The 23,634-nt window shown below is 41.6% G+C and overlaps 2 protein-coding genes across 19 annotated transcripts in view; both read right to left on the bottom strand.

Moving 5' to 3' along the window:
• Window positions 1-13,484, bottom strand: part of LOC135507941 (protein PALS1-like) — a 50,854-nt gene extending 37,370 nt beyond the window's left edge. For 2 of the 3 annotated variants that reach the window (XM_064927763.1, XM_064927764.1), the window contains exon 1: window positions 13,294-13,484. The gene's annotated coding sequence lies outside the window, so the exon portion shown is untranslated. Of the gene's footprint in view, window positions 1-8,732; window positions 8,867-13,293 lie in introns of those variants that run through there. The other variant, XM_064927765.1, reaches the window with a different exon arrangement.
• A 318-nt stretch (window positions 13,485-13,802) lies between these two features.
• Window positions 13,803-23,634, bottom strand: part of LOC135507939 (gephyrin-like) — a 130,451-nt gene continuing 120,619 nt past the window's right edge. For 10 of the 16 annotated variants that reach the window (XM_064927745.1, XM_064927749.1, XM_064927750.1 and 7 more), the window contains 13 exons: window positions 22,665-22,757; window positions 22,403-22,458; window positions 21,780-21,899; window positions 21,469-21,527; window positions 21,139-21,292; window positions 20,807-20,928; window positions 20,228-20,315; window positions 19,602-19,675; window positions 19,369-19,433; window positions 18,456-18,551; window positions 17,350-17,453; window positions 15,938-16,034; window positions 13,803-15,728 (listed from right to left, as the gene is read on the bottom strand). In XM_064927745.1, the coding sequence (XP_064783817.1) occupies window positions 15,595-15,728; window positions 15,938-16,034; window positions 17,350-17,453; window positions 18,456-18,551; window positions 19,369-19,433; window positions 19,602-19,675; window positions 20,228-20,315; window positions 20,807-20,928; window positions 21,139-21,292; window positions 21,469-21,527; window positions 21,780-21,899; window positions 22,403-22,458; window positions 22,665-22,757 (1,262 nt within the window). In that variant the 3' untranslated portion in view covers window positions 13,803-15,594. The remainder of the gene's footprint in view (window positions 15,729-15,937; window positions 16,035-17,349; window positions 17,454-18,455; window positions 18,552-19,368; window positions 19,434-19,601; window positions 19,676-20,227; window positions 20,316-20,806; window positions 20,929-21,138; window positions 21,293-21,468; window positions 21,528-21,779; window positions 21,900-22,402; window positions 22,459-22,664; window positions 22,758-23,634) is intronic. The other 6 variants (XM_064927751.1, XM_064927754.1, XM_064927759.1 and 3 more) reach the window with 1 other exon arrangement.

Here is a 23,634-nt window from a genome sequence, read left to right as displayed (position 1 = left end):
AAAGAGAAAAAAAGTATAAAATAAAAGCCAATCAGTATTGAGCTAAACTGAGTGAGCTCAACTGTGAATGGTCCTGGCGCAACAAAGTAGTGTCAGAATTGTTGCATCTCGCTGTTTTGTTGTCCTCCGGTGGCTAGCTAGCTAAAATTGCCCCTTTCCTAAATTAGCCATGGATGGACATAGGGATTTGGACATGTGGTTTTACTTAATTCTCCATACTGGCCAATGAATATAATGGCTATTCTGATCCAACCATAAATTCATACACTGTGCCCAAGGCCTGAGAGGATGAAAGTTCAAGATATAGCAGGCTAGTGTTAACTAGATAACGTTGCACATGAAAGAAAGTTAAGCTAGCGAGCAAGCATTTTAGCCAGATAGTCTAGACGAACAAAAAAGTGTGAACTGTATGACAGTTCATACACAGATTTGTCAGCAAGAAAGAGGATGGCATTGACGTTTGTTCCTCTACAAGTATGGTGAGTGTACATGTTTTTCCACTAGCACGAATGCACACAAATCAGAACCATGGAGAGCCACATCATTTTTAGCTAATGTTGGACTAAATTGTTTTCGGTATCTTTTAGTTATCACTTAGACTAAGCATATGTGATTTGATAGTGAAAGCAGCTCCTGTTTTCTTTACAACTTGAGGTAACTCTCCGTGGTTCTAAATCAAAAGATGTTTAGTAGTCCGAAAACATTAGCTGGCTTGACCATGCTGTAGGTCACGTAACTGTTTGCTACATGCAATATGCTTTGTGGACAGAGGTTGCTCTCCGGGTTTGTGATGAAACAAAAGGTGTGGTTGAATTTATTCTGCCACTGTCTTGTTGTCTCAGCCATAGGCCTGGACGTCATGGTTGCAAGGCATATGAACAAACAGGTTATAGAGCAAACGATGCAATTATCTGGCTTGGTTTGCCCAGTGATTTTACCCACACACCGCACAAACCGTTGAGCCTGGCACCTACTTACCCTGTTTAAAGTTACTTAAATCTTTTGTCTTGCCCATTCACCCTCAATAGCACACATATACAATCCATGTCTCAAGGTTTAAAAATCCTTCTATAACCTGTCTCCCCCCTTCATCTAAACTAATTGAAGTGGATATAAAAAGTGACATCAATAAGGGATCAAAGCATTCACCTGGTCAGTCTTTAACATGGAAAGAGCAGGTGTTGTTTTGCATGCTATATATTAGTGATGCACCGATTTGACATTGGCCGATAATAATTTCCAATATTTTCTTTGCCAAAAAAAACATTACTGATAAGCGATATTTAAAATTTTAGCAGCCTTTTAAGCATTCTATTACAGTTAAATAGTTCACACACACAGCAGTCTAAGTCAATGCATCTCTGCGCAGGAGGCGTAACAGACCTGGTTTGAACCCAGGCTGTATTCACATCTGGCCGTGATTGGGACCCCCATAGGGAGGTGCACAATTGACCGATCGTCGTATGGGCCGTCATTGTAAATAAGGATATGTTCTTAACTAACTTGCCTAGTTAAATAAAGGTTACAGACACAGACCAAAAAGTTTTGTTGGCATTTACATAGTGGGGCAAGAAAGTATTTAGTCAGCCACCAATTGTGCAAGTTCTCCTGCTTAAAAAGATGAGGCCTGTAATTTTCATCATAGGTACACTTCAACTATGACAGACAAAATGAGGGGAAAAAAAATCCAGAAAATCACATTGTAGGATTTTTAATGAATTTATTTGCAAATTATGGTGGAAAATAAGTATTTGGTCTCAATACTTTGTTATATACCCTTTGTTGACAATGACAGAGGTCAAACGTTTTCTGTAAGTCTTCACAAGGTTTTCACACACTGTTGCTGGTATTTTGGCCCAGTCCTCCATGCAGATCTCCTCTAGAGCAGTGATGTTTTGGGGCTGTTGCTGGGCAACACAGACTTTCAACTCCCTCCAAAGATTTTCTATGTGGTTGAGATCTGGAGACTGGCTAGGCCACTCCAGGAGCTTGAAATGCTTCTTACGAAGCCACCCCTTTGTTGCCCGGGCGGTGTGTTTGGGATCATTGTCATGCTGAAAGACCCTGCCACGTTTCATCAGCAATGCCCTTGCAGATGGGAGGTTTTCACTCAAGATCTCACGATATATGGCCCCATTCATTCTTTCCTTTACACAGATCAGTCCTCCTGGTCCCTTTGCAGAAAAACAGCCCCAAAGCATGATGTTTCCACACCCATGCTTCACAGTAGGTATGGTGTTCTTTGGATGCAACTCAGCATTCTTTGTCCTCCAAACACGACAAGTTGAGTTTTTACCAAAAACTCTTCCTCTTAAAGAAGAAGTTACAGGTCTGTGAGAGCCAGAGATCTTGCTTGTTTGTAGGTGACCAAACCATAATTTGCAAATAAATTCATTAAAAATCCTACAATGTGATTTTCTGGATTTTTTTTCTCATTTTGTCTGTCATAGTTGAAGTGTACCTATGATGAAAATTACAGGCCTCTCATATTTTTAAGTGGGAGAACTTGCACAATTGGTGGCTGACTAAATACTTTTTTGCCCCACTGTATGTCCCCATTACCAGTAAAACAATCAACCTATTTCTGTCACTTACTTGCTGTGCCGTTTTGTTCATTTGTTCAGTCGTTTCATTTCATTCTTTTAGTAGCTATAGTTAGCTAGCTAACTATTAGAGGTCGGCCGATTTCAAGTTCTCAAATCAGTAATCGGCATTTTTGGACACCGATTAATGGCCGATTACATTGCACTCCAAGAGGAGACTGACTACCTGTTATGCGAGTGCAGCAAAGAGCCAAGGTAAGATGCTAGCTTGCATTAAACGTATAAAAATATTATTAAAAAAACAATCAATCTTAACATAATCACTAGTTAACTACACATGGATGATGATATTGCTAGTTTATCTAGCTTGTCCTGCGTTGCATATAATCGATGCGGTGCCTGTTAAGTTATTGAATCACAGCCAACTCCGCAAGCGCATTCGCAAAAAAGCACTGTCGTTGCACCAATGTGTACCTATCCATAAACATCAACGCCTTACCAGTATATATTTTTTTAAACCTGCATGTTTAGTTAATATTGCAGGCTAACATTAATTTATTTTAACTAGGGAAATTGTGCCACTTCTCTTGCGTTCTGTGCAAGCAGAGTCAGGGTATATGCAGCAGTTTGGGCTGCCTGGCTCGTTGCGAACTGTGTGTAGACCATTCCTTCCTAACAAACACTAATTTACCAGATTTGTACATAATTATGACATAACATTGAAGGTTGTGCAATGTAACAGCAATATTTAAACTTATGGATGCCACCGGTTAGATAAAATAAGGAACGATGCCATATTTCACTGAAAGAATAAACTTTATGTTTTCGAAATGATAGTTTCCAGATTTTATCATATTAATGTATTTGTGTGTTTATTATAGTATAATTAAGTCTATGATTTGATACAGCAGTTCTACAGAGCAGTGGAGGCAACAGCAGGCTCGTAAGCATTCATTCAAACACCACTTTCCTGCATTTGCCAGCAGCTCTTCGCTGTGCGTCAAGCATTGCGCTGTTTATGACTTCAAGCCTATCAACTCCCGAGAATAGGCTGGCAATACTATGGTACCTATAAGAACATCCAATAGTCAAAAGGTAAATGAAATACAAAATGGTAGAGAGAGAAATAGTTCTATACCTACAACCTAAAACTTCTTACCAGCTTTCATATGTTCTGAGCAAGGAACTTAAACGTTAGCACATATTGCACTTTTACTTTCTTCTCCAACACTTTGTTTTTGCATTATTTAAACCAAATTGAACATGTTTCATTATTTATTTATTATTCATTATTGATGTATTATATATTATGTTAAAATAAGTGTTCATTCAGTATTGTTGTAATTTTCATTATTACAAATATACATATAAAAAAAGGCAGCTTTTTTTTGGTTTTCCAATAAATCGGTATCGGCGTTAAAATCATAAATCGGTCGACCTCTAACTATATAGCTAGGCGTTATCTAAATAACTCTAATTTATAAGAGAGTTCTTATTTGATTAATGGTCTGACCCATCCATGTGAAGCTAGCCACAATAAGTATTCGCCACAAGAGTGGACTTTGCAGTTAGCCTTCAAAATCAAAGTATGGCATAATTCTACTATTTGTATTCATTTGCATCACTGTCAATTACATACATTTATTTTGAAGGCTAACCGCAAAGTCCACTATTGTGCCTAATCCTGATTGGTGCTAACTTCACAACACCTAACCCGGTCCGGTGGAGGCTCTCTAGCCAGATGAAGCTAGCTGGCTGCTTATAACGTTAGCTTTTGGAAACAGGGTTAAGATGCTGGCTAGCTATTTATTTTCATGAACAGAAGTTCAATTTCAAGTGGCAACCTTGCTAATAATTACTCACAAGGAATCCTAAATCATTGCTAAGTATAATGAAAATGACTGCGGTTTCTACTGGTCATTGTTTTCAGGCTGGTTGTATTGGTGCTAGCTAGGTACCAAGCTAAAGCTAGCTACCCCAGATGTTGCAGTCAATTTGTTTTGCTTTATTATCAACATATTGTAAACATATCGTTTGTGTCTGGGGTTTGCTTGCTTGCAGACTTTTGTACAGCTTTGACAGTGCTACTGTATCTTTTTTGACGCACAAAGACCCAAACGGCATTCCATAGTATGCATGTCGTGAATCTAATAGCAGTGACACTATTACTGTGTAACTCCGGTATTGCAACATCTGAAAAAAAGCGCACTTGGTAGTGTGTACCGGCGCTTGACTAGTCAGCAAAAGCCAACATCACCCACGACAGAGAACAGTTGATTGTCAAGGGCAATGAATTCCATTTGACTTTCATGGATTTCACCTTTGAGTTCCCGCTGAAATGTTCTTACAAATGAATGCTTGACTGCTCGATCCACACAGCTGACTTGTGTGGGCTAGGTTAGGAATGCTGTGTTGCATGTGTAGCGCAAAATGTTATATTGCGTTATTACGTCATGCATCTACTGTATATAGGTATGCACGGTAGCTTTGACATTGGTTTTTAACGTTGGCGTTAAACTAGACATCGGGCCAATATGTTGCCATTTTAAGCTAATAACGGCAGATTCTGATATGTTCACCGATATATCGTGCATCCCTTCTATATATACACAAAAGTATGTGGACATTACTTCAAATTAGTGGACTAGGCTATTTCAGCCACACTCGCTGACAGGTGTATAAAATCAAGCACACAGCGATGCAATCTTCATAGACAAACATTGGCAGTAGAATGGCATTACCGAAGAGCTCAGTGACTTTCAATGTGGCCCCGTCATAGGATGCCACCTTAATCAAATTTCTGCCCTACTGGAGTTGCCCCGGTCAAACGTTATCTGGAGTGATGAATCACGCTTCACAATCTGGCAGTCCGATGGACAAATCTGGGTTTGGAGGATGCCAGGAGAAATGCACCGTGTAACAAAATGTCAAGTTTGGTGGAGCAGGAATAATGAGCTGGGGCTGGGGCTGTTTTCCATGGTTCGGGCTAGGTCCCTTAGTTCCAGTGAAGGGAAATCTTAACGCTACAGCATACAGCATTATTCTAGACGATTCTATGCCTACAACTTTGTGGCAACATTTGGCTAAGGCCCTTTCCTGTTTCAGCAGGACAATGCTCCGTGCCCAAAGCGAAGTTCATACAGAAATGGTTTGTCAAGATCGATAATCAATAATCACTGATCTGGCTTTTAAGTCTGTCAATTAAAATCCTCTTGTTACAAATGTAATCAGAACAATGCAAAATGCACATTCACTAATAATGACTAACTTGACATTAGACAATTAACACCAGTTACAAACACTCAAGCACAAGCCCATGTGCTCATGAGGAGCCAACTAATCTTTATATTTCAAGTTTAGCCAACTTGGATCTATTTGCTTGCTAATAAGAGAGGGGAAACGGTTGAATTGTTATGAACACACACTTGTCTGTCTCCAACTGTTTGAACAGCATGCTCGCCTGTCCACTTGGTTCAGATGTTGAAATCAAGTGGCCTGTCTTATTTCTCAGAATGAGAACAAGTTGCCAATTCCTTGAAGAACTGTGTTTCATGCTTATTGTACATTTATAAAAACACAGACTAGTCTTTGGCTAAAATGTTACTAGCGGTAACATACGTGGTACTGCAATGCACAGCACAGAAGGAGTGAAGGAGACAAGTACCGAAAGACAACACGAGAACAAGCGGACATAAACACTGAAGAAAAAAAAGTGATTCTTGCGATACAAGCAATTTGGAATATCGTGCCAAACACACTCGAATTCAATATATCGCCCAGCCCTACCTCCTGGTCTTCTCAACCTCAGACACTAGGCTACCTAAACCAACCAACCAAGTCAGTTAGGCTACATACTCCAGTATAAATAATAATAATGGGCCAGGTAGAGGTTGCAGTAAACTACAGAAAAAGCTACCTTCCTCAGCTTATTACATGATTATTATTACATAATGAAATGCATTTTATAAACCTCTATACATCAGCAGACATCACTAAGTGCTTTACATCTACCCAGCCTAACCCCAGAGCAAGCAGCAGCATTTAACTTCTTCGATATAGGGGGCGCTCTTAATTTTTGGATAAAAAAAACGTTCCCGTTTTAAACAAGATATTTTGTCACGAAAAGATGCTCGACTATGCATATAATTGACAGCTTTGGAAAGAAAACACTGACGTTTCCAAAACTGCAAAGATATTATCTGTGAGTGCCACAGAAATTATGCTACAGGCGAAACCAAGATGAAATTTCAAACAGGAAATGGCCCAGATTTTGAAGGCGCTGTGTTCCAATGTCTCCTTATATGGCGGTGAATGCGCCAGGAATGAGCCTACACTTTCTGTCGTTTCCCCAAGGTGTCTGCAGCATTGTGACGTATTTGTAGGCATATCATTGGAAGATTGACCATAAGAGACTACATTTACCAGGTGCCCGCTTTTTGTCCTCCGTCGAAATTATTGCGTGATCTCCAGCTGCGTGCATTTTACCACTTGCTTCAGAGGAGAAAGCCAACTGCCACGAATGATTTATCATCGAATAGATGTGAAAAACACCTTGAGGATTGATTCTAAACAACGTTTGCCATGTTTCTGTCGATATTATGGAGTTAATTTGGAAAAAAGTTTGGCGTTGTAATGACTGAATTTTCGGGTTTTTTTCTTAGCCAAACGTGATGAACTAAACGGAGCGATTTCTCCTACACAAATAATCTTTTTGGAAAAACAGAACATTCGCTATGTAACAGAGTCTCCTCATTGAAAACATCCGAAGTTCTTCGAATGCTTTTCTTGTTTTTGTGAAAATGTTGCCTGCTGAATGCTAGGCTAATGCTATGCTAGCTATCAATACTCTTACACAAATGCTTGTGTAGCTATAGTTGAAAAGCATATTTTGAAAATCTGAGATGACAGTGTTGTTAACAAAAGGCTAAGCTTGTGAGTGAATATATTTCTTTCATTTCATTTGCGATTTTAATGAATAGTTAACGTTGCATTATGGTAATGAGCTTGAGGCTATGATTACGCTCCCGGATATGGGATTGCTCGACGCAAGAAGTTAAAGCAGGGATCATCAAATATATTCAACTGTGGTACGATTTTCTCATGAGCGGATGGTCGGGGGCCGGAACATAATTACAAATCTTTTGAAGACCGCAATTTGACTGCAAGAATCCCAAACAAAAATAATTTGACAAAAATGTGATAACTTCAAACCTTGTTTACATTTCTGTATGATCATGTCTCTATTATGTTATATATATACTTGGGAACAGATTTCCAAAATTAAAATAACTGGTGTTTTTACAGTCTTACATCTAACAATGATTTTATGTTTTATTTTTTTAAGACTTGTTTTTTTCAGAAAACTTGGGGGCCAAATAAAACCACCCACAGGCCGCCAGTTGGGGAAACCTGATTTATAGATTAGCATGTGACAGTTAAGGTAGTTGGAACAGGTTCATTGCCTGTGGGTAAGGGAGGAGCGGAAGTGCAGTGTGTGTGTGTGTGCGCGAGGGTGTGTGTGTGTGTGTGTGTGTACGTACTGTGCAGGTGTTTTGTGTTTTCAGGGGGAAGCTAGCAGCAGGTGCCCTAGGCTGTGGGTGTGACTTTACATTCTGGTTCAAAGCAGAGTGAGAGTGGGAGGAACAAATCTACAGGCCCCAACTGACTGAGTCAACAAGAGCAATGAGTATAGTGTCTCTCTCTGATGTCATCTCACCCACCGGCACTCACAGTGGTCTGTGAAACACACTCAGTCCTTACACAATACACACCCTCTCATTAACCAGTACGCACTCACAGGCTAAAATAGTGGGTAACCTCTGACCATTAAATCGCATATCACCATTTAGGACAGTACGGCTCACATAAGTGCTAGTATTGCATACAGTTTAAAACATACTTGAGGAAGGAGACACTCGTCACACCTAAACAAATAACAATTTGACCACCATCTTCTAGCCAAACATACCACTTCTTCTCTAGGCCACATCAGATTTGGTGACATCGTGGTGGTGTGTGAGGTGAGGACAGCCACACAGGGTCCTGACCTGAAGTAGGTGCCGACTCTACACCTAGGCTACAGGACAAACCTGGGGTGTATTCATTGTGTCTTGCAAAGGAAACCGTTTACCGGTTAAGAACCAAGCGGAAGCAAACAGCACAAACAGAACAAAATGGGGAGGGACTTACCTGAATTTGTCCAACAGAAACTCCCGTTTCCATTTCCAAAACGTTTTCGATTTAGAGTAAACTTTTTTCAACAAAATCGGTGTAATGAATACACCCCTGCTATACTGTGGGCATGAAGCAGATCGTCCTGGGAGTGGCACAGCAGTGAGTAAGTGACTGCACACACTGCTGTACAGCACCTCACAACAGCAGCTGAAGCATGCCATTACCCAATCAGTCTCCTAAAGGGTGGTGTCGGTCTTCCTGGCTCACTTTAGATGAGCCTTCTGAGACTACAGTAAAGAATGGAAGTCTAAGCATCCCCTCCTCCAGCCCACTGCCCTGAGCCAAGACCCCATATTAACACTGGGCAAAGCCTAACATTCCGCTAAATATATTTGCATTTCAAAATGGTGCTTTTATACTCACTTCTTGGCTCATATTAAAAGGAGAGAAATCAACTAGGCCTATTAACTTTCTTCTGATACCATGTAATCAGAGAATGCTAAGTCCCCATTACACCTCAGCTGTGGGCCAGTGTATCCTATCCTCTCAGCCCGTCACTGTGGAGAAGAAACAGACCAGGATTGTTATCTTCTCCAGAACTCTCATTCCACATTCCAACATGGAATATAGAACATTTCAGGGAAGGGGAAGAGAGTGATGTACCGTACCACCTCGTACCAGGAAGGGGGTAGAGAGATGGGGCTGAGAGAAGGGAAGTGTGATGGTGGGGAGAGAAATAAAAGGGGGTAATACAAAAACCTTTAATCCATATAAGATCATGGCATTTACAGTCTAACATTTTGATAACATGTTGCAGAAGTACACTTATCAGCTATCAAACTCTTCCTACGGGCAACATTCTGGCAGTTGCAACTAGAGGTCGACCGATTATGATTTTTCAACGCTGATACCGATTATTGGAGGACCAAAAACAGCAGATACCGATTAAATCGGCCGTTTTTTTTTTTTTTTAATTTGTAATAATGATAACAACACTGAATGAACACTTATTTTAACTTTATATAATACATCAATAAAATAGATTTAGCCTCAAGTAAATAATGAAACATGTTCAATTTGGTTTAAATAATGCAAAACCAAAGTGTGGGAGAAGTAAAAGTGCAATATGTGCCATGTAAGAAAGCTAACGTTTAAGTTCCTTTTTTCAGAACAGATCTAGTTGCAACAAAGCATTCTTACTTAGATAAATAGAACACTCTAGATTAGCTGTGTTCAAATACCAATACTAACATACTGTATACTACATACTTTATATATATATATATATATATATATATATATATATATAAAACATACTATGAGTTCATTTTAGGAGACTGTAAACGAACCGTCTCTTTTCACTTGAGCGCAATAGCCCTTCGCCTGTCTACCGGAAGTTGATGCTGTTGCTATGCAACTTCTTGCTAGTATAACAAATTACTAGCTAGACATCATATGTCCATTAAAAACACACAACGACTATAACACTTAGCGAAGCACGACTTGATAATTAGGTTGTGTTCCTAAATTCACTCTGGCTATCTAATCAGATTTCAGAGCACTCTGAGTGTGCCAGAGCGCTGAATAACCGCCGAATTTACGAACTCAGCAAACGTTTAATATGGCGATGTCAGTAAACCCCGGCAAAAATGCTTAATTATATTACCAGTAGCAGTTAGTCAAAAATGCTCTGGATAACATGAAAACAGCCTAACCAGCTCTGCTATGGTAAGTAAAACGGTCAGAGTGAGGTGTTCTCTCATTTGTGTATGGAAGTAGCTAGCCAAGCTAGCCAGTTAGCTTGAGTGCTTGACTGAGGTCAGGACGTTCAGTTCAACTCTACTCCTCAAGAGCGTCCAGTGTGCGCTCCGAATTTAGAGCGGACAAATTGACAACGCTCATTTTACAAACGCCCAGAGGGCACTCTGGCACTCAAGATTGAATTTAAGAACACACCTTTAGTAGCCAACTTATGTTAGCTAGCTAGCTAACATAGCATATAATTACAGCAGTAGGTGTCTATGTGGTTCATAAGGATAGCGTAGCTACAAATTGTCAGGGGCTAAATTAACAGTGGACAGCAGGGGCGGGGGCTGGTGGGGGACAGTGATTCCCCTCACAGTGAGTGAGCGACAGATTGAGAATTCCTGGGGGACACAAACAGGTCAGAGAGAACACTGAGTTACTGTGTGTTCCTGGCCTGGGTCCAGTCCCTCCCGGAGCAGGCCCTGATCACTGCAGACGTGCTCAACAGTCCTCACCTCGCTATTGTGTGTGTTTCAAATCAAATGTGAAAGTAGGCTGCTATGAGGTTCCTCACACAATAAACAAGTAGGATAAATGACAAGAGAAAAAGACATGATAGAGCCTAGCTCTTTGTTCGCAGAAGATCTACTGTACCTATAAGGTGATGCCATTACATCAGCTACATAGGAGAGACTGGCTGGACACTGGACACACACACTTCCAGGAAGTTCCTCAGATCAGCGTTGCTAGCTAAGTAACATGACTCGACAGGGAGAAGCATTAGCACTTTAATTTTCCCTCTCCCTGGCTATGACTGAAACCGATACAGAGTCAGAGAGATCCAAGCAGCAAGTCTAATCTACAAATGTAGCCCATAAGCCAAGGAGTCCAGTCCTGGCAGAAGGCCTAGTAGCAAACATCATTTTCGACTTGCTGTTGCTGGGCATAGTTGACCAGAATTACCACTTTGCATGTGTACCTAAAGGTCTGAATTTGTGAAAGTCGCAAGAGCTCCATGTACAACCGTTATGTTTACAAAATTTTCAAAAGCTATAGGCTAGATAGACTATGAGTAAAGTGTCTTCAGGGCTAACCTCTTGCAAATACGTTTTTATTATTAACTCATTCTGAAAGTGTATTAGAAAGCAGAAGTCATAATAGTTGGGAGTCAATTTTGATTAGGCTCACTCGGCTGTTGATGAATGAGGGGAAGTTTCAGAGATACAGGTAGCTGAATACATTCATGTCTAAATAAAGGGAACACTCTTGGCTATTATGCATTCGGTAGCTTATCATCACAAATGATAGCACAGACGAATTTTAGAATTGAGACCCTATTGAACAATTCATAATAATCACCACCGGACAACTTACATCGACCTCCCCCTCTTGTACACAGCTGCTACTCACTGTTTGTTACCTATGCATAGTCACTTTGCCTCAAAATACAAGTACAGATTACCTCAACTCGCCTGTACCCCTGCACACTGACTCTGTACCGGTGCCCCCTGTTTATAGCCTTTTTATTTTAGCCTAAAGGGTAAATATGTTGTTCTTCTTGAACTGCATGGTTGGTTAAGGGCTTGTAAGTAAGCATTTCACGGTAAAGTCTACACTTCAGGGAAAACCAACCACTTTCAAAGGTGTTGGTTGATAAGCAAGGTGGGTAGGGTCCTTCCTGGCTATTTTAGGTGTGATTGGAGGCAGACCACCTAAAGAAAATGTTAAAAATAATTTAAAAAAAATTGGCCTCAACTGTGAATAGCATAACACTGTCAGCTGACTGGAGGCACGTGATTAAGTAAACTGATAAGACTGGAACTGTTCTTTTTAGCCAAGAAAGTCTCAGGCTGAAGGTAAAAAGTGACCAGTGCGGGCACTGTCTGATTGATAAGGTTGTAGAAAACTACAGTACCTGGATGTGGGCTTCATTGATACCATTCATTGTGTGTTGCTTTTCGGTGTGACCTGTACATATAATACTGTAATGTACCGAAAAATACATTTGTTAGTCACTGACGCTTTGGTCAGACAAACATTGAATGAAACGATTGATCACAATACTGGCATAACCTCAGTGGTACAGCATACTTCAGTGCTGATAGTTGAGAGCTGGTGACCAAATGAAAATCAACAGTCTATGTTGATTGATGACTCTCTGGTCAGACGGTATTGCATTGCTGTCAAAAACAGACTCCTCATCCCCTTTGTCGACATCATGCATCTGTCCTGAACTGGTAAACTGGTTCAATCATAACGTTGAGACATAATACAGTAGTGACTGGGTTGTAAGGCACGAATCCTGGCGTCCGGACTCCAGGCTGTAATACCAGAATTTTGAGACGCATGAGCCCTTTTTATACGTAGAATTCCACCTTGCGAGCTAAAAATGCCTGTTTAAACAGTGCATCAATGAAGGCACCCAAACTTCACACACGTAACAGGTAGGGCCATAGAAATAGCTAGAATCATTACATTTCTATGGGTTGGGCTAGATACTAGTCCGCTCTGCTAGCTTCTAAGCCAACTAGCCTGGCATTGCGACAATTTCCGCTGTGACATGGGTTCGGGGATGAAAAGCGACATGGACATTTCGGTGATAATTTTACGCAAGAAAATACACCATTTTATTGTTAACCCACACAGTTGAAATATCAACAGCTTTAGTTCAACCTGGTGTGAAATGCTCTATTATGCTAGTTTACCAGGTCGCATAAACTTTAAAAGCTCGCGCTAGATAATGCTAGCATGCTAGCTAACGTTAGCTTCCTGGCAACCTGTTGCAAACAATGCCAGCAAAATACATTTGAAATGAAAGAGAACTACTCACTTTTAACCCGCAACGCTTTAAAAAAATATATCCTTCATTGAATTGTCCAATGTTCCTCCATTGGTTTTTGTATCAACTGAGTGATGAAAGACTCAACTTTACTAACTTTGTGTCACAATATCAGTCGAAACCCTCTCTCCCGCCGTAGCCTTGCATTATTAGAAGTCATTTCCAACTTAAGGGTTGAGACGTCAAGGCTCTCCCATTTGCTCCACAGCGCCACAAGTAACGTTACATTCTTGAAACAATATTCGCGATTGGTCAATGTTGCTCACAGTCAGTCATTTATCCAATGATAGATGACTTTACATCTATAAAGTAAGAGGGTAAATTAAATTTAAACAATTCAGTGTTTTTCTGCAAAGCTTTTTGCTGAAATCAAGGCAATCAAATTAAGGACCAATGCTGTAGAAACACATATACTTTTATGTACTCTATGTAGCGTAACATAGAATAGTTAAAAATTTTCCAAGAGGACATGTCCGTTTATAAATAAGAGACTGAACTAATTGTTTTACATAATGATCAAGGATTTTTTATTTTTCATCAGCTTCATCAATATTGTTACAGAATTTTTATAGTACAGAGTTCAATATCTCCTCATTGCTTCATTAATTTCTTTAGGAGTGCTGGTCACCATAATATCTGTACAATATCACTCTTTTTTATTTATTTATTTTTCTGTACATTGTTTTTAATAGTTGTCAAAAAGGCAGTCAGCACTTTAAATAAGCTGTTTCTTCCTTCTGAAATTAAACAAATAAAATAAAGTTCTCTCCCTACCCCAGTTCCCTCACCTATCTGTACTAGTGTGTGTGAGGTGAGCAGTCCTGGAGGGGTGTGGGTGGGGGAGAGCGGGGTGTTGGTAGAGTAGAAGGGCAGGGGACAGGGTGGGACCAGAGCCAGGATATACATATCTCTGGGTGGGACTTTAGTACCAGGTGAGGTTAGACTGACGAAGCGGGGCCGCTGCCTTCCTCCACCTTTAAGGCATGTATTCATAAAGGGGTAGGAGTGCTGATCTAGGATCAGTCTAATTTTATATATCATAATTAATAAGATTATATAGACCGGGGGGACCTGGGCCTGCATCCACAAAGCATCTAAAATAAAAATTCAAATCAAAGTTAATTTGTCGCATACACAGATTAGCAGATGTTAAAGGAGGTGAGGCAAAATGCCTAGAATCCCAGAGCAGGAGTTCTGATCTAGGATCTGTTTTGTATTTCAGATCATCATGAATAAGATTATATGGACAGATCCTAGATCAGGACTTCTACACAGAGATGCTTTGTGAATACGGGCCCTGATCCTTGATCAGCACTCCTACTCAGAGCCACTTTATAAATACAGGCCCAGTTCTCAACATGATGCCCGACACTTTTGGCACTGCGCACATAAACACGACTCACAAGATAAACGACAAGCAAAGCTGTGTGAAGCCATTATGAAGCATAATGAAGCCCATATAATGTGGCATAGAAGAGAAGAATACTAAAGGGAGGTAAAGATAGCTGTCACCTAAAGGCACCCTCAGGACCCTGAAAGACCTCCTCCTATCAAGCCAGAGCACCAAGGTTACATCCTGATTCTTCACTCTTTTCCTGTTTTCTTTCTTGCATGGATTTAGCTATGGTGGAAACTACCTCCAGCCAATGCCTACACCAAACCCATGCATTTAAATGACTGGGAGTGTGCAAGTGCACACTTTAGGAGAAGGGTGGAGAATCAGAACATAGACCAAGGGGGACTTCTGACAATCTCAAAAGGGTTTTCGTTGTAAAAAAGAAGATGTATTTTGAACCTTTCTGTGAGATAAGAAAATAGGCTTTCTTTTTTAATCCTGTTAAGCACCTACAGCTTCCTATTGAAATGCTACTGCTATCTATCTATAAGGTCTAGGGTTGAACACACAAAGCAATTGCAAGGATGAAAGAGAAACAAGAGTTGCTTAATATGATAATATAATATTAATAATTATCATAATAATCATGATACTTATAATAATAATAATATAATATATTACAGAATAATTCTCTTATGTTTTATATTTTTTCCCTCCACTTTTTAAAGGTATTACATTTTGTCTTTGAAATACAATGATCTTTTAAAATTAATATTTTCATGATCAATGTATGTACTCATTTATTTTGTGTTCGTGATTAATTATACTTGATCAAATTTATTATCCAAATCAATAAAAACTAGCTGTGCCGTTACATATTACAGAATAGTTATGATATGTGGACATGCACCAATTCCTCTTCCTGTCTATCTATCTGTCCCTGTAAGATGACATCATCATAGTCGTCCTATGACCATCACATCCACAACCTCTCCTTTATGTAGCTCCACGTATTGCTCTGTTTTAGGAGGCAACATCAGCAGCCCGTTGGCACTTCTCATGCTCATCAGTCGACTACTCATCTGATTTCCTGTAGAAGGGGAGAAAGAGAGAGAAAGAAGGAGAGGGTGGTAAGAAAGGGATAGAGGGGGAGGGGGAGAGAGGGAGAGGAGGGTGGGGAGACAGAGAGTCAATAAAATGACAAGGATAAACTTTCGGATAAGCATTTTCCCTTATCCATTTGTCCATGCAAACACATGCGGACAAACTATTGTGTATTTACTTAGTATGTGATAATACCTGTGCTCTGTGCCCATGGCAGAGGCTCCTGGTGGTGCCATGTCAGGATGCAGCGGTGGTACTCTGGACGAGGGTCCAACTTCACATCGCAGGACAGCTGTTTGCACACACACAGGAGAGAGCAGGGCGCAGAATGACGACATCACTCAACTTTCAACCCCAACGTATTTGCTGTGTGTATAAAACCCTCTCCAGCTCTCGCTCAAACTCCCTAACTTATGCAGCAAGCTCGAAGGACCTGTATATCTGGCTCCAAGGACCATGACTGCAAGGTGGAACACTTTTTCATTATGTGCCTGTATTTCAGCCGTGTCCAGACTAGGTAGTACAACGTAATAACGTAAGACAACGTAATAATTCCATGCAGATGCGTTAGAAAATAAATACATTAATTGGACTAGCGCCGGAGTGAAAATGACTGGAAGTGAATGTTAGCAGTACAGAAAGTTTGCAATCAAGTGAAAAATAAACAATTGTAGTGAATTTCAGCTAACTACTCAGCAAACACATAGGATAACTGTTTTACTGTCATTCTATTCATTTACAGTGCATTGTGGAAATTATTCAGACCACTTGACTTTTCCCACATTTTGTTACGTTACAACCTTATTCTAAAATTGATTAAATTGTTCCCCCCCTCATTAATTTACACACAATACCCCATAATGACAAAGCAAAACATGTTTATAGAAATGTTTGCAAAAAAAAATATTAAAAAATATCACATTTCCATAAGTATTCAGAACCTTTCCTCAGTACTTTGTTGAAGCACTTTTGGCAGCGTTTACAGCCTTGAGTCTTCTTGGGTTTGCTCTGACATACACTGTCAACTGTGGAATCTTATATAGACAGGTGTGTGCCATTCCAAATCATGTCTAATCAATTGAATTTATCACAGGTGGACTCCAATCAAGTTGTAGAAACGTCTCAAGGATGATCAATGGAAACGAGATGCACCTGAGCTCAATTTCGAGTCTCATTGCAAAGGGTCTGAATACTTATGTAAATAAGGTATTTCAGTTTTTATTTTTAATACATTTGCAAACATTTCTAAAAACCTGTTTTCACTTTGTCATTATGGGGTATTGTGTGTAGATTGATGAAAGAAAAAAAGTATTATATCCATTTTAGAATAAGGCTGTAACGTAACAATGTGGAAAAAGTCAAGGGGTCTGAACACTTTCTGAATGCACTGTAAATGTTTTTCAAATGATAGACAGCCACTTTATTACTTTAATTTATTGACCGTTGGTCACGTTTTCAATGTTAATGGTTTAGATTCAGCAACAGCGCTGTTCCAATAAATGTGTTTATTTTTTAACGTACTGCCTTTAATTATGATACTGTCTTAACCTGTATTTTACAACCTAGTGTCCAGAAACCCTCCATAACAGCCAGTGCTGTTAACCTACCCTGGCTTTGATGATGGTGGGTCGAGGGTCCAGGATCCCCTGCATCTTCCTCAGAGCAGGGATGACAAAGAGGTTACAGGTGACGACAGCAGACACTGGGTTACCTGACCAACAGAGAGAGAGGTGCTGAGGATGAGAGGGAGACAAGGACGGGACATTACCACTGTTCAGGGCTGAGGAGGGAGACGGCAGGATAGGCCTGGGAAGGTTTGGATGGGTTGGGGTTGAGGAGCATTGTTGTTGTTGACATGCTCCAGCTAGTAGCCCCTGTCGGACAGGACAAGGGCTCAGTGCATAGGGCAGTGGTTTTCTTCACCCCACTGGCCTGTCAGTATGCGACCCAGGCTGCAGTTGTGGACCTGGGCTGGGGCTGGAGGGATGGGGAGGCAGACAGGTGAGACATGTACGCTTCTGCCTTTGAAAGTGTTCACAGAGGAGGGACTGGTGGGTGAGAGCTCTTTGGGGAGAGTGGGACAAGTTTGTGAGTGCTGTTTCTTTACACCAACAAGCAGAGGTGAGGGGTAGCAATAGCAGGTGGAGAGGGTGAGCGGCGCTCTCAAATCACAACAACAAGCAACAGCATGGAATAGATACTCACAGGGGCAGGGGCTCGGGGACACACAGAGAAACAAAACGAGGAGCGACAGAACCAACAGCAACGCCACAGAAACGTTAAAGAAACAAAACAATATTTCTCTCTCAGAAAACAGAACAGAAAAATCACATAAGTAAAGAAAAACTAAAGTTTATTTTATCTTTTGTTAAGATTCAAGTTTGGGTTCACTAAAAGGTGTAGTGATCTTGTTTAGTTTAATCACCAATAAAAAAACAGACATAAATGCCCCCAAACATGCCCAAAGTCTGGGAGACAAAAATAAAATTTATCCATTTGGCCTGATAAAAAGTTAGCTTTTTTTATAGATAATTTGAAGCCCATATCATTTGAGTTGGGTCGAGTTTCAGTTAAGCACTCTTAAAAGAAAAAACACATTTCCCATTTTCAGTTTAAATTCCGTTTTCTGAGCTCAGTTGAAGTAAGCTTGCTTTCAGGTAGAGAGCAGCACACTGAACGGTACAGTATGGTCGACCAGGTTGGTAGCACCTACTTCCGCGCGGGGGCGGTGGCACGGGCACCCTGCTTGCCTCACTGTCGGGCACAGGGTCGATGCGAATGGCGCCTGTGTCTCTGAAGGTGAAATTACCTTAAAGGGGGAATATAAAAAGAGTGGCGGTCACCACAGCCACAGACTAGCCCTCCGGTCATATGTAGGACGGGCAGAGACAAGGCAGGGGGGCTGGGGCAGGTTGGCAATAGGACGGGCAGAAGCAGGGGCCTGGGCAAGGGACTAAGGGGTCCAGGGCTGGGGCCTTTGAAGAGGTGTGGAGGGGCCAGGTCGAATGCTAGGAAAGTAGAGGGACAAGAGGCTGTTGTCAGCAGGCTTGAGTAAGAGAGGAGGTAGGGCACTTTGGTTGGTTGGGTGGGTCAAATTTCAGGTTTGGTTGGATGGGGGTCAGGGCTGGCTGTGTTTTTTTTGGGCTGTGTGGGTCTGAGATAAAAACACAGGAGCACGGTTTTGGAGGGCTGATATAAAAATACAAACACAGACATTCCCTCACGCAAACATAGTTCTAATACTAATTAAAACTCATTTACTAAATGAAAATGGTCAAATCGGAGAGGAAATAAAAATGGCTGCTGTGGGTTGGAAGGGTTCCTGGATGCTGTGGAAACTGAACGGGAAGTGTGATTAAAGAGGAACATTACCTCTGTCTGAGGGCATGCTGCTGCATTAATATAACATGTTTCCCTCAAGGAAACATATTTGGTTGGTAAATGGTGGCGTTTTGGACTCAGAGCAGAGACACAGACGAGTGCCTGAGATCTCAGTCAAGACCAAGCGGTCCCCTGCCAGTCCTGAGACTCAACAACGACATTTATACCACACAAAAAAAAAAACACACACAAAATACTGCACACACGCACGGTACACATGACATGCAGATCTCAGTATGAAGTACCTGGTAGAGCAAATATCAGTTTCCGTGCCCCGTCAATGTCTACAGTGGCGAACGTGGTGGGAAGACTAAAGAGGAGAGAAGACAAACTCAGTGAGACCTTCATGACTGACTATCCATCTCTTCTAAACCAGCCTAACTTCATGAATTAAGAAGGCATAAACTTTGGTACCAAAATGTATTTTTTATTTAAATTTTGTACAATTTTTTTTTTTTTTATCCCCATCACGTCTCACCCTGGCTTCATAAAGACCCGTCCAAAGTGGATCTGGGCATGGAGGTCAATGTCCAGCACCTGCTTCAAGTAGTCCTGAAACACAAAGAGATACATTCTATGATATTATATTGTATTTACAGTGTATTTCATGCCCGATAAAGTTTCCGAGTTGATTCTGATATTGCAAAGAATACATGGGCGAGAGGTTGAACATCGAATCGAATGGAAACTTTGTGCATCTCTAACATGTCTGCCGGTCTCTGACAGATGGTGAGGTGTAAAATGTGTGATCCAATCACAGAAGTAATTGGAGCAGAAAACGCAAAGAGGGAAGCAGAGAACTCAGCTAAGCAGTAAACATACAAAAGGTCAGCCGAACCAGCAGGTTCATCACTAAAGAGTAACAGCTGGGTCAGAACAACAGATGGCAGCAGAGTGCATGAGTTGGACAGTACGTTCAACATAGAAAACAAACTGTTGTGGCGAATTCCAAAATGAGTTCCAGCCCTTACTATAGAGCCACGACGGAATTGATTTCGCTCTCACAAACACAGTAACCTCTCGCTGCCCCTTCTCTCATCCCCTTCTCTCTCTCTCTCTTTTTTATTTATTTTTAATTAACATTTAATTTTGTTTGGATCTTACCTTCTCTCCCATGGACACGCCCCCTGAGGTGATGATGACATCAGCACGGCTAATGCCCTCGTTCAGGGCATTGAGGAGGTCGTCTGGGCTGTAGGGGAATGGTCATAGTTTAGACCCTCCTATCTTTCTGATTGTATGTATATATGTATGTATATATACATACATATACACACACACACACACATATATATATATACACACATATATATATATATACACATATACACACACACATATATATATACACACACACACATATATACACACACACACACATATATATACACACACACACATATATATACATATACATATATATATACATATATATATATATATATATATATATATATATATATATATATATATATACACACACACACACACACACACACACACACACACACACACATATATATACACATATATATATATACACATATATACATATCTCTATCTACAGTTCTGCAGACACAGATTTAGTCCTGGACGAGGAGTAATGTGTGTCCATGGAAACCGGCCCAATGTTTTCTACGAGGGTAGACAAGCCTATAGTTATTGAGGGTTATGTTCACTGACTTGTCTCCGACGATGCCCAGGTTGATGGTAGGATATCCGTGCTCCTGAATGGTGGCCAGCAGTGTAGATCTGTTACTGTCCCGGATCTTCCCTGGGTGCAGGTCATCCTCTGGGTTCAACAGCTACACACACACACACACACACACACACAACTTTATTATCCATTGTCTATCGGAAACCATCTTACTCCTGCAAGATCTTCCCATCAGACCTGGGATTCCACCCAGAAATCGGTTGCCGTCGTACCCGCCGCTCTAACCTCAAACCCAGGTATTAAAGACACCATGAGAGAAGGCAAAAACGTGTGTGCATGCATGCGAGCTTGCGCTCACCTCGTTGCCAGTGGACATGACAGCCACCACGGGGAACTTTTGCACTTCCACCTCAGTGACTCCTACGGTGGCCAGCAGGCCAATCTCAGAGGGGCCCATGTGGGTTCCCTTGGACAGGACACACTCCCCACGCTTTATATCATGACCTATAGGCCTGGAGGGAGGGGAGACAGAGGGCTGGCACTCAGACATACTGGCTGTGTGGTATAGTACTGACACAGAACAGCATTAAGGAAAATTGGAATTTCAGTTTACTTCCTGAATTGACTGGATTTAAATGGAATTGACCCCACCAGTCCTGATTGGTACAACCCAAAACGTCTCGCTCACCTGATGTCCTGTCCAGGGCGTGCCTGTACCAAGATCCGCACCTCCAGCTCTTCTGTGCCCTGCAACGACATACAGGTTTAGTGAAGAAATTACAGTACAGTATATTGTAACGAAGAGGATTGTGGCAGACGAGTAAGTGTATGTACAATATAGAAAAGCTGTCAGTTTGTGGAGGGGCGGTACAGGAGACAGACGAGAGAGCCTTGAGGGAAACGGGGAGTGAGTTGAGAAAGAGAGAGGATGTTATTGTACAGTGTATTCCAGTAAAGCTCGTTGTGACAAATTGAGATTGGGACAGGAAGTCGACTCACGTCCTCAGACTCTCGGAGCAGTTCAGTGTCCTCCACCTGCACCACAGCATCCGCCCCACAGGGGATAGGAGCGCCCGTTGTCACCCTCATCACCTGACCCGGCATCACCGTGTGCGTGGGCTATAGGGACACACACAAGTTGGACATTATAAAAAGGTGTTAAACATGCTTATGGCTACAATTTTAAGGCATTATAGCGGCATAATTATGCATTATAACTGCTGGCATGGAGTAGTGTTAACATTACAATTGGGAAAAATCTAATCGACTGTACAACATTTTTCACAAGACGCACTTGAGCAACTCTTGAACACGAGGCTCCATAGTGGAGGCCGTGTGACAATTGTACGAAAGCCGAGCGGAGCGTTGCAGAGACAGGGTCTGTGTGCAGAGTAGAGCCCGATATAAATCTGTGTAAAGGTAGAGAGAGGACATGGTCTGTCTCTGTGGAGTCTTGTAATCACAGCTGAGCCAGTGACCTGTGGAACTCCATGCTGCAGGACAGCCCATGGGAATACACGGACTCACACAGAGGTAGGAAAAGGCAAGAGAGCTCCTGTTATAGTATGTTCTCAAAGCAACACTCCAGAATATCAGGGCTCACAAACTGTAAAGGACCTCACCTGCTGTCCTGCCTGTGACTCTCCAATAATGAAGCGATCTCCAGGACCATCAGCCGCTGAGAGGAAGAGAGAGAGAGAGAGAGAGGGCGGGAGGGATGGCGAAAGCGATAGCAGGAGAGAGTGAGAAAACTGTGAGACATAAATAGCTGAAAAAGGTGCAATGGTCAAAAGGCACAAAAACAAGCATTAAAGTCTTAAGCGTTAAATGGTTTGCAATCTATCAAACTACTGCACTGTACACCCACTCGTCCTGGCGTCTTACCTCGCACGGCGTAGCCATCTTTGACTGACGCAGGGAATGGAGGCAGGTTGTCTTTGGCGTAAACGTCCTGCGCCAAGACTCGACCCATCCCATCTACAACAGTAGAGCAAAGTGCAGTGGAGTGGAAATAGGAGAAAAGGTAGGATGGGAAAGAGAGAGAAGAGAAACAAGATTGTCATTTCACACATCAATTGGAGGTGAGTACACAAGGTGTGATATGCATGCTGGCGGGGTAGGCTGTGTCCCTCTATGTTTTGGTTAATGCTTGTGTGTGTGTATGCAGTGCAGTGAGGATGGGCCAGAGAATACATATAACCATGCTGCCACACAATCTGTTGACAACAGCACAGAGACAGATGCTGGTAGGACAAGACAGAGTGTTGAGTAGGTGTTGTGAAGAAAAACAAAAATCGAGACGCCAAGTGTTACACTGTGACGCTAGCTAATGCATCGGAGCTACGAATTACAGCCACACGCGCACGCACGTACTCTCCTCCGTGGAGAGAGCGGATAGCTCACTCTCAGCACATAAAAGAGAAATAGCGAGAGAGAGAGAGAGAAAAAATAGCGGGAGAGAGAGAAATAGAGAGAGAGAGCAAGAGAAAAATAGCGAGAGAGAGAGAGAGAGAGAGAGAGAGCAAGAGAAAAATAGCGAGAGCGAGAGAAAAATAGCGCGAGAGTGAGAGTGACAAATAGCGCGAGAGGAAAATAGCGAGAGGGAGAGAGAGAAAAATAGCTCGAGAGAGAGAGAGCGAGAGAGAAAAATAGCGAGAGAGAGCGAGAGAGAAAAATAGCAAGAGAGAGAGCGAGAGAGAAAAATAGCAAGAGAGAGAGCGAGAGAGAAAAATAGCAAGAGAGAGCGAGAGAGAAAAATAGCGAGAGAGAGAGAGAGAAAAATAGCGAGAGAGAAAAATAGCGCGAGAGAGAGAGCAAGAGAAAAATAGCGAGAGAGCGAGAGAAAAATAGCACG

This window comes from Oncorhynchus masou, chromosome 21, assembly GCF_036934945.1.
Source record: "Oncorhynchus masou masou isolate Uvic2021 chromosome 21, UVic_Omas_1.1, whole genome shotgun sequence".
Lineage (NCBI taxonomy): Eukaryota > Metazoa > Chordata > Actinopteri > Salmoniformes > Salmonidae > Oncorhynchus > Oncorhynchus masou.
The sequence above is the reverse complement of the archived record's forward strand: the minus strand, read 5'-3'. Positions and strand labels throughout refer to the sequence as shown.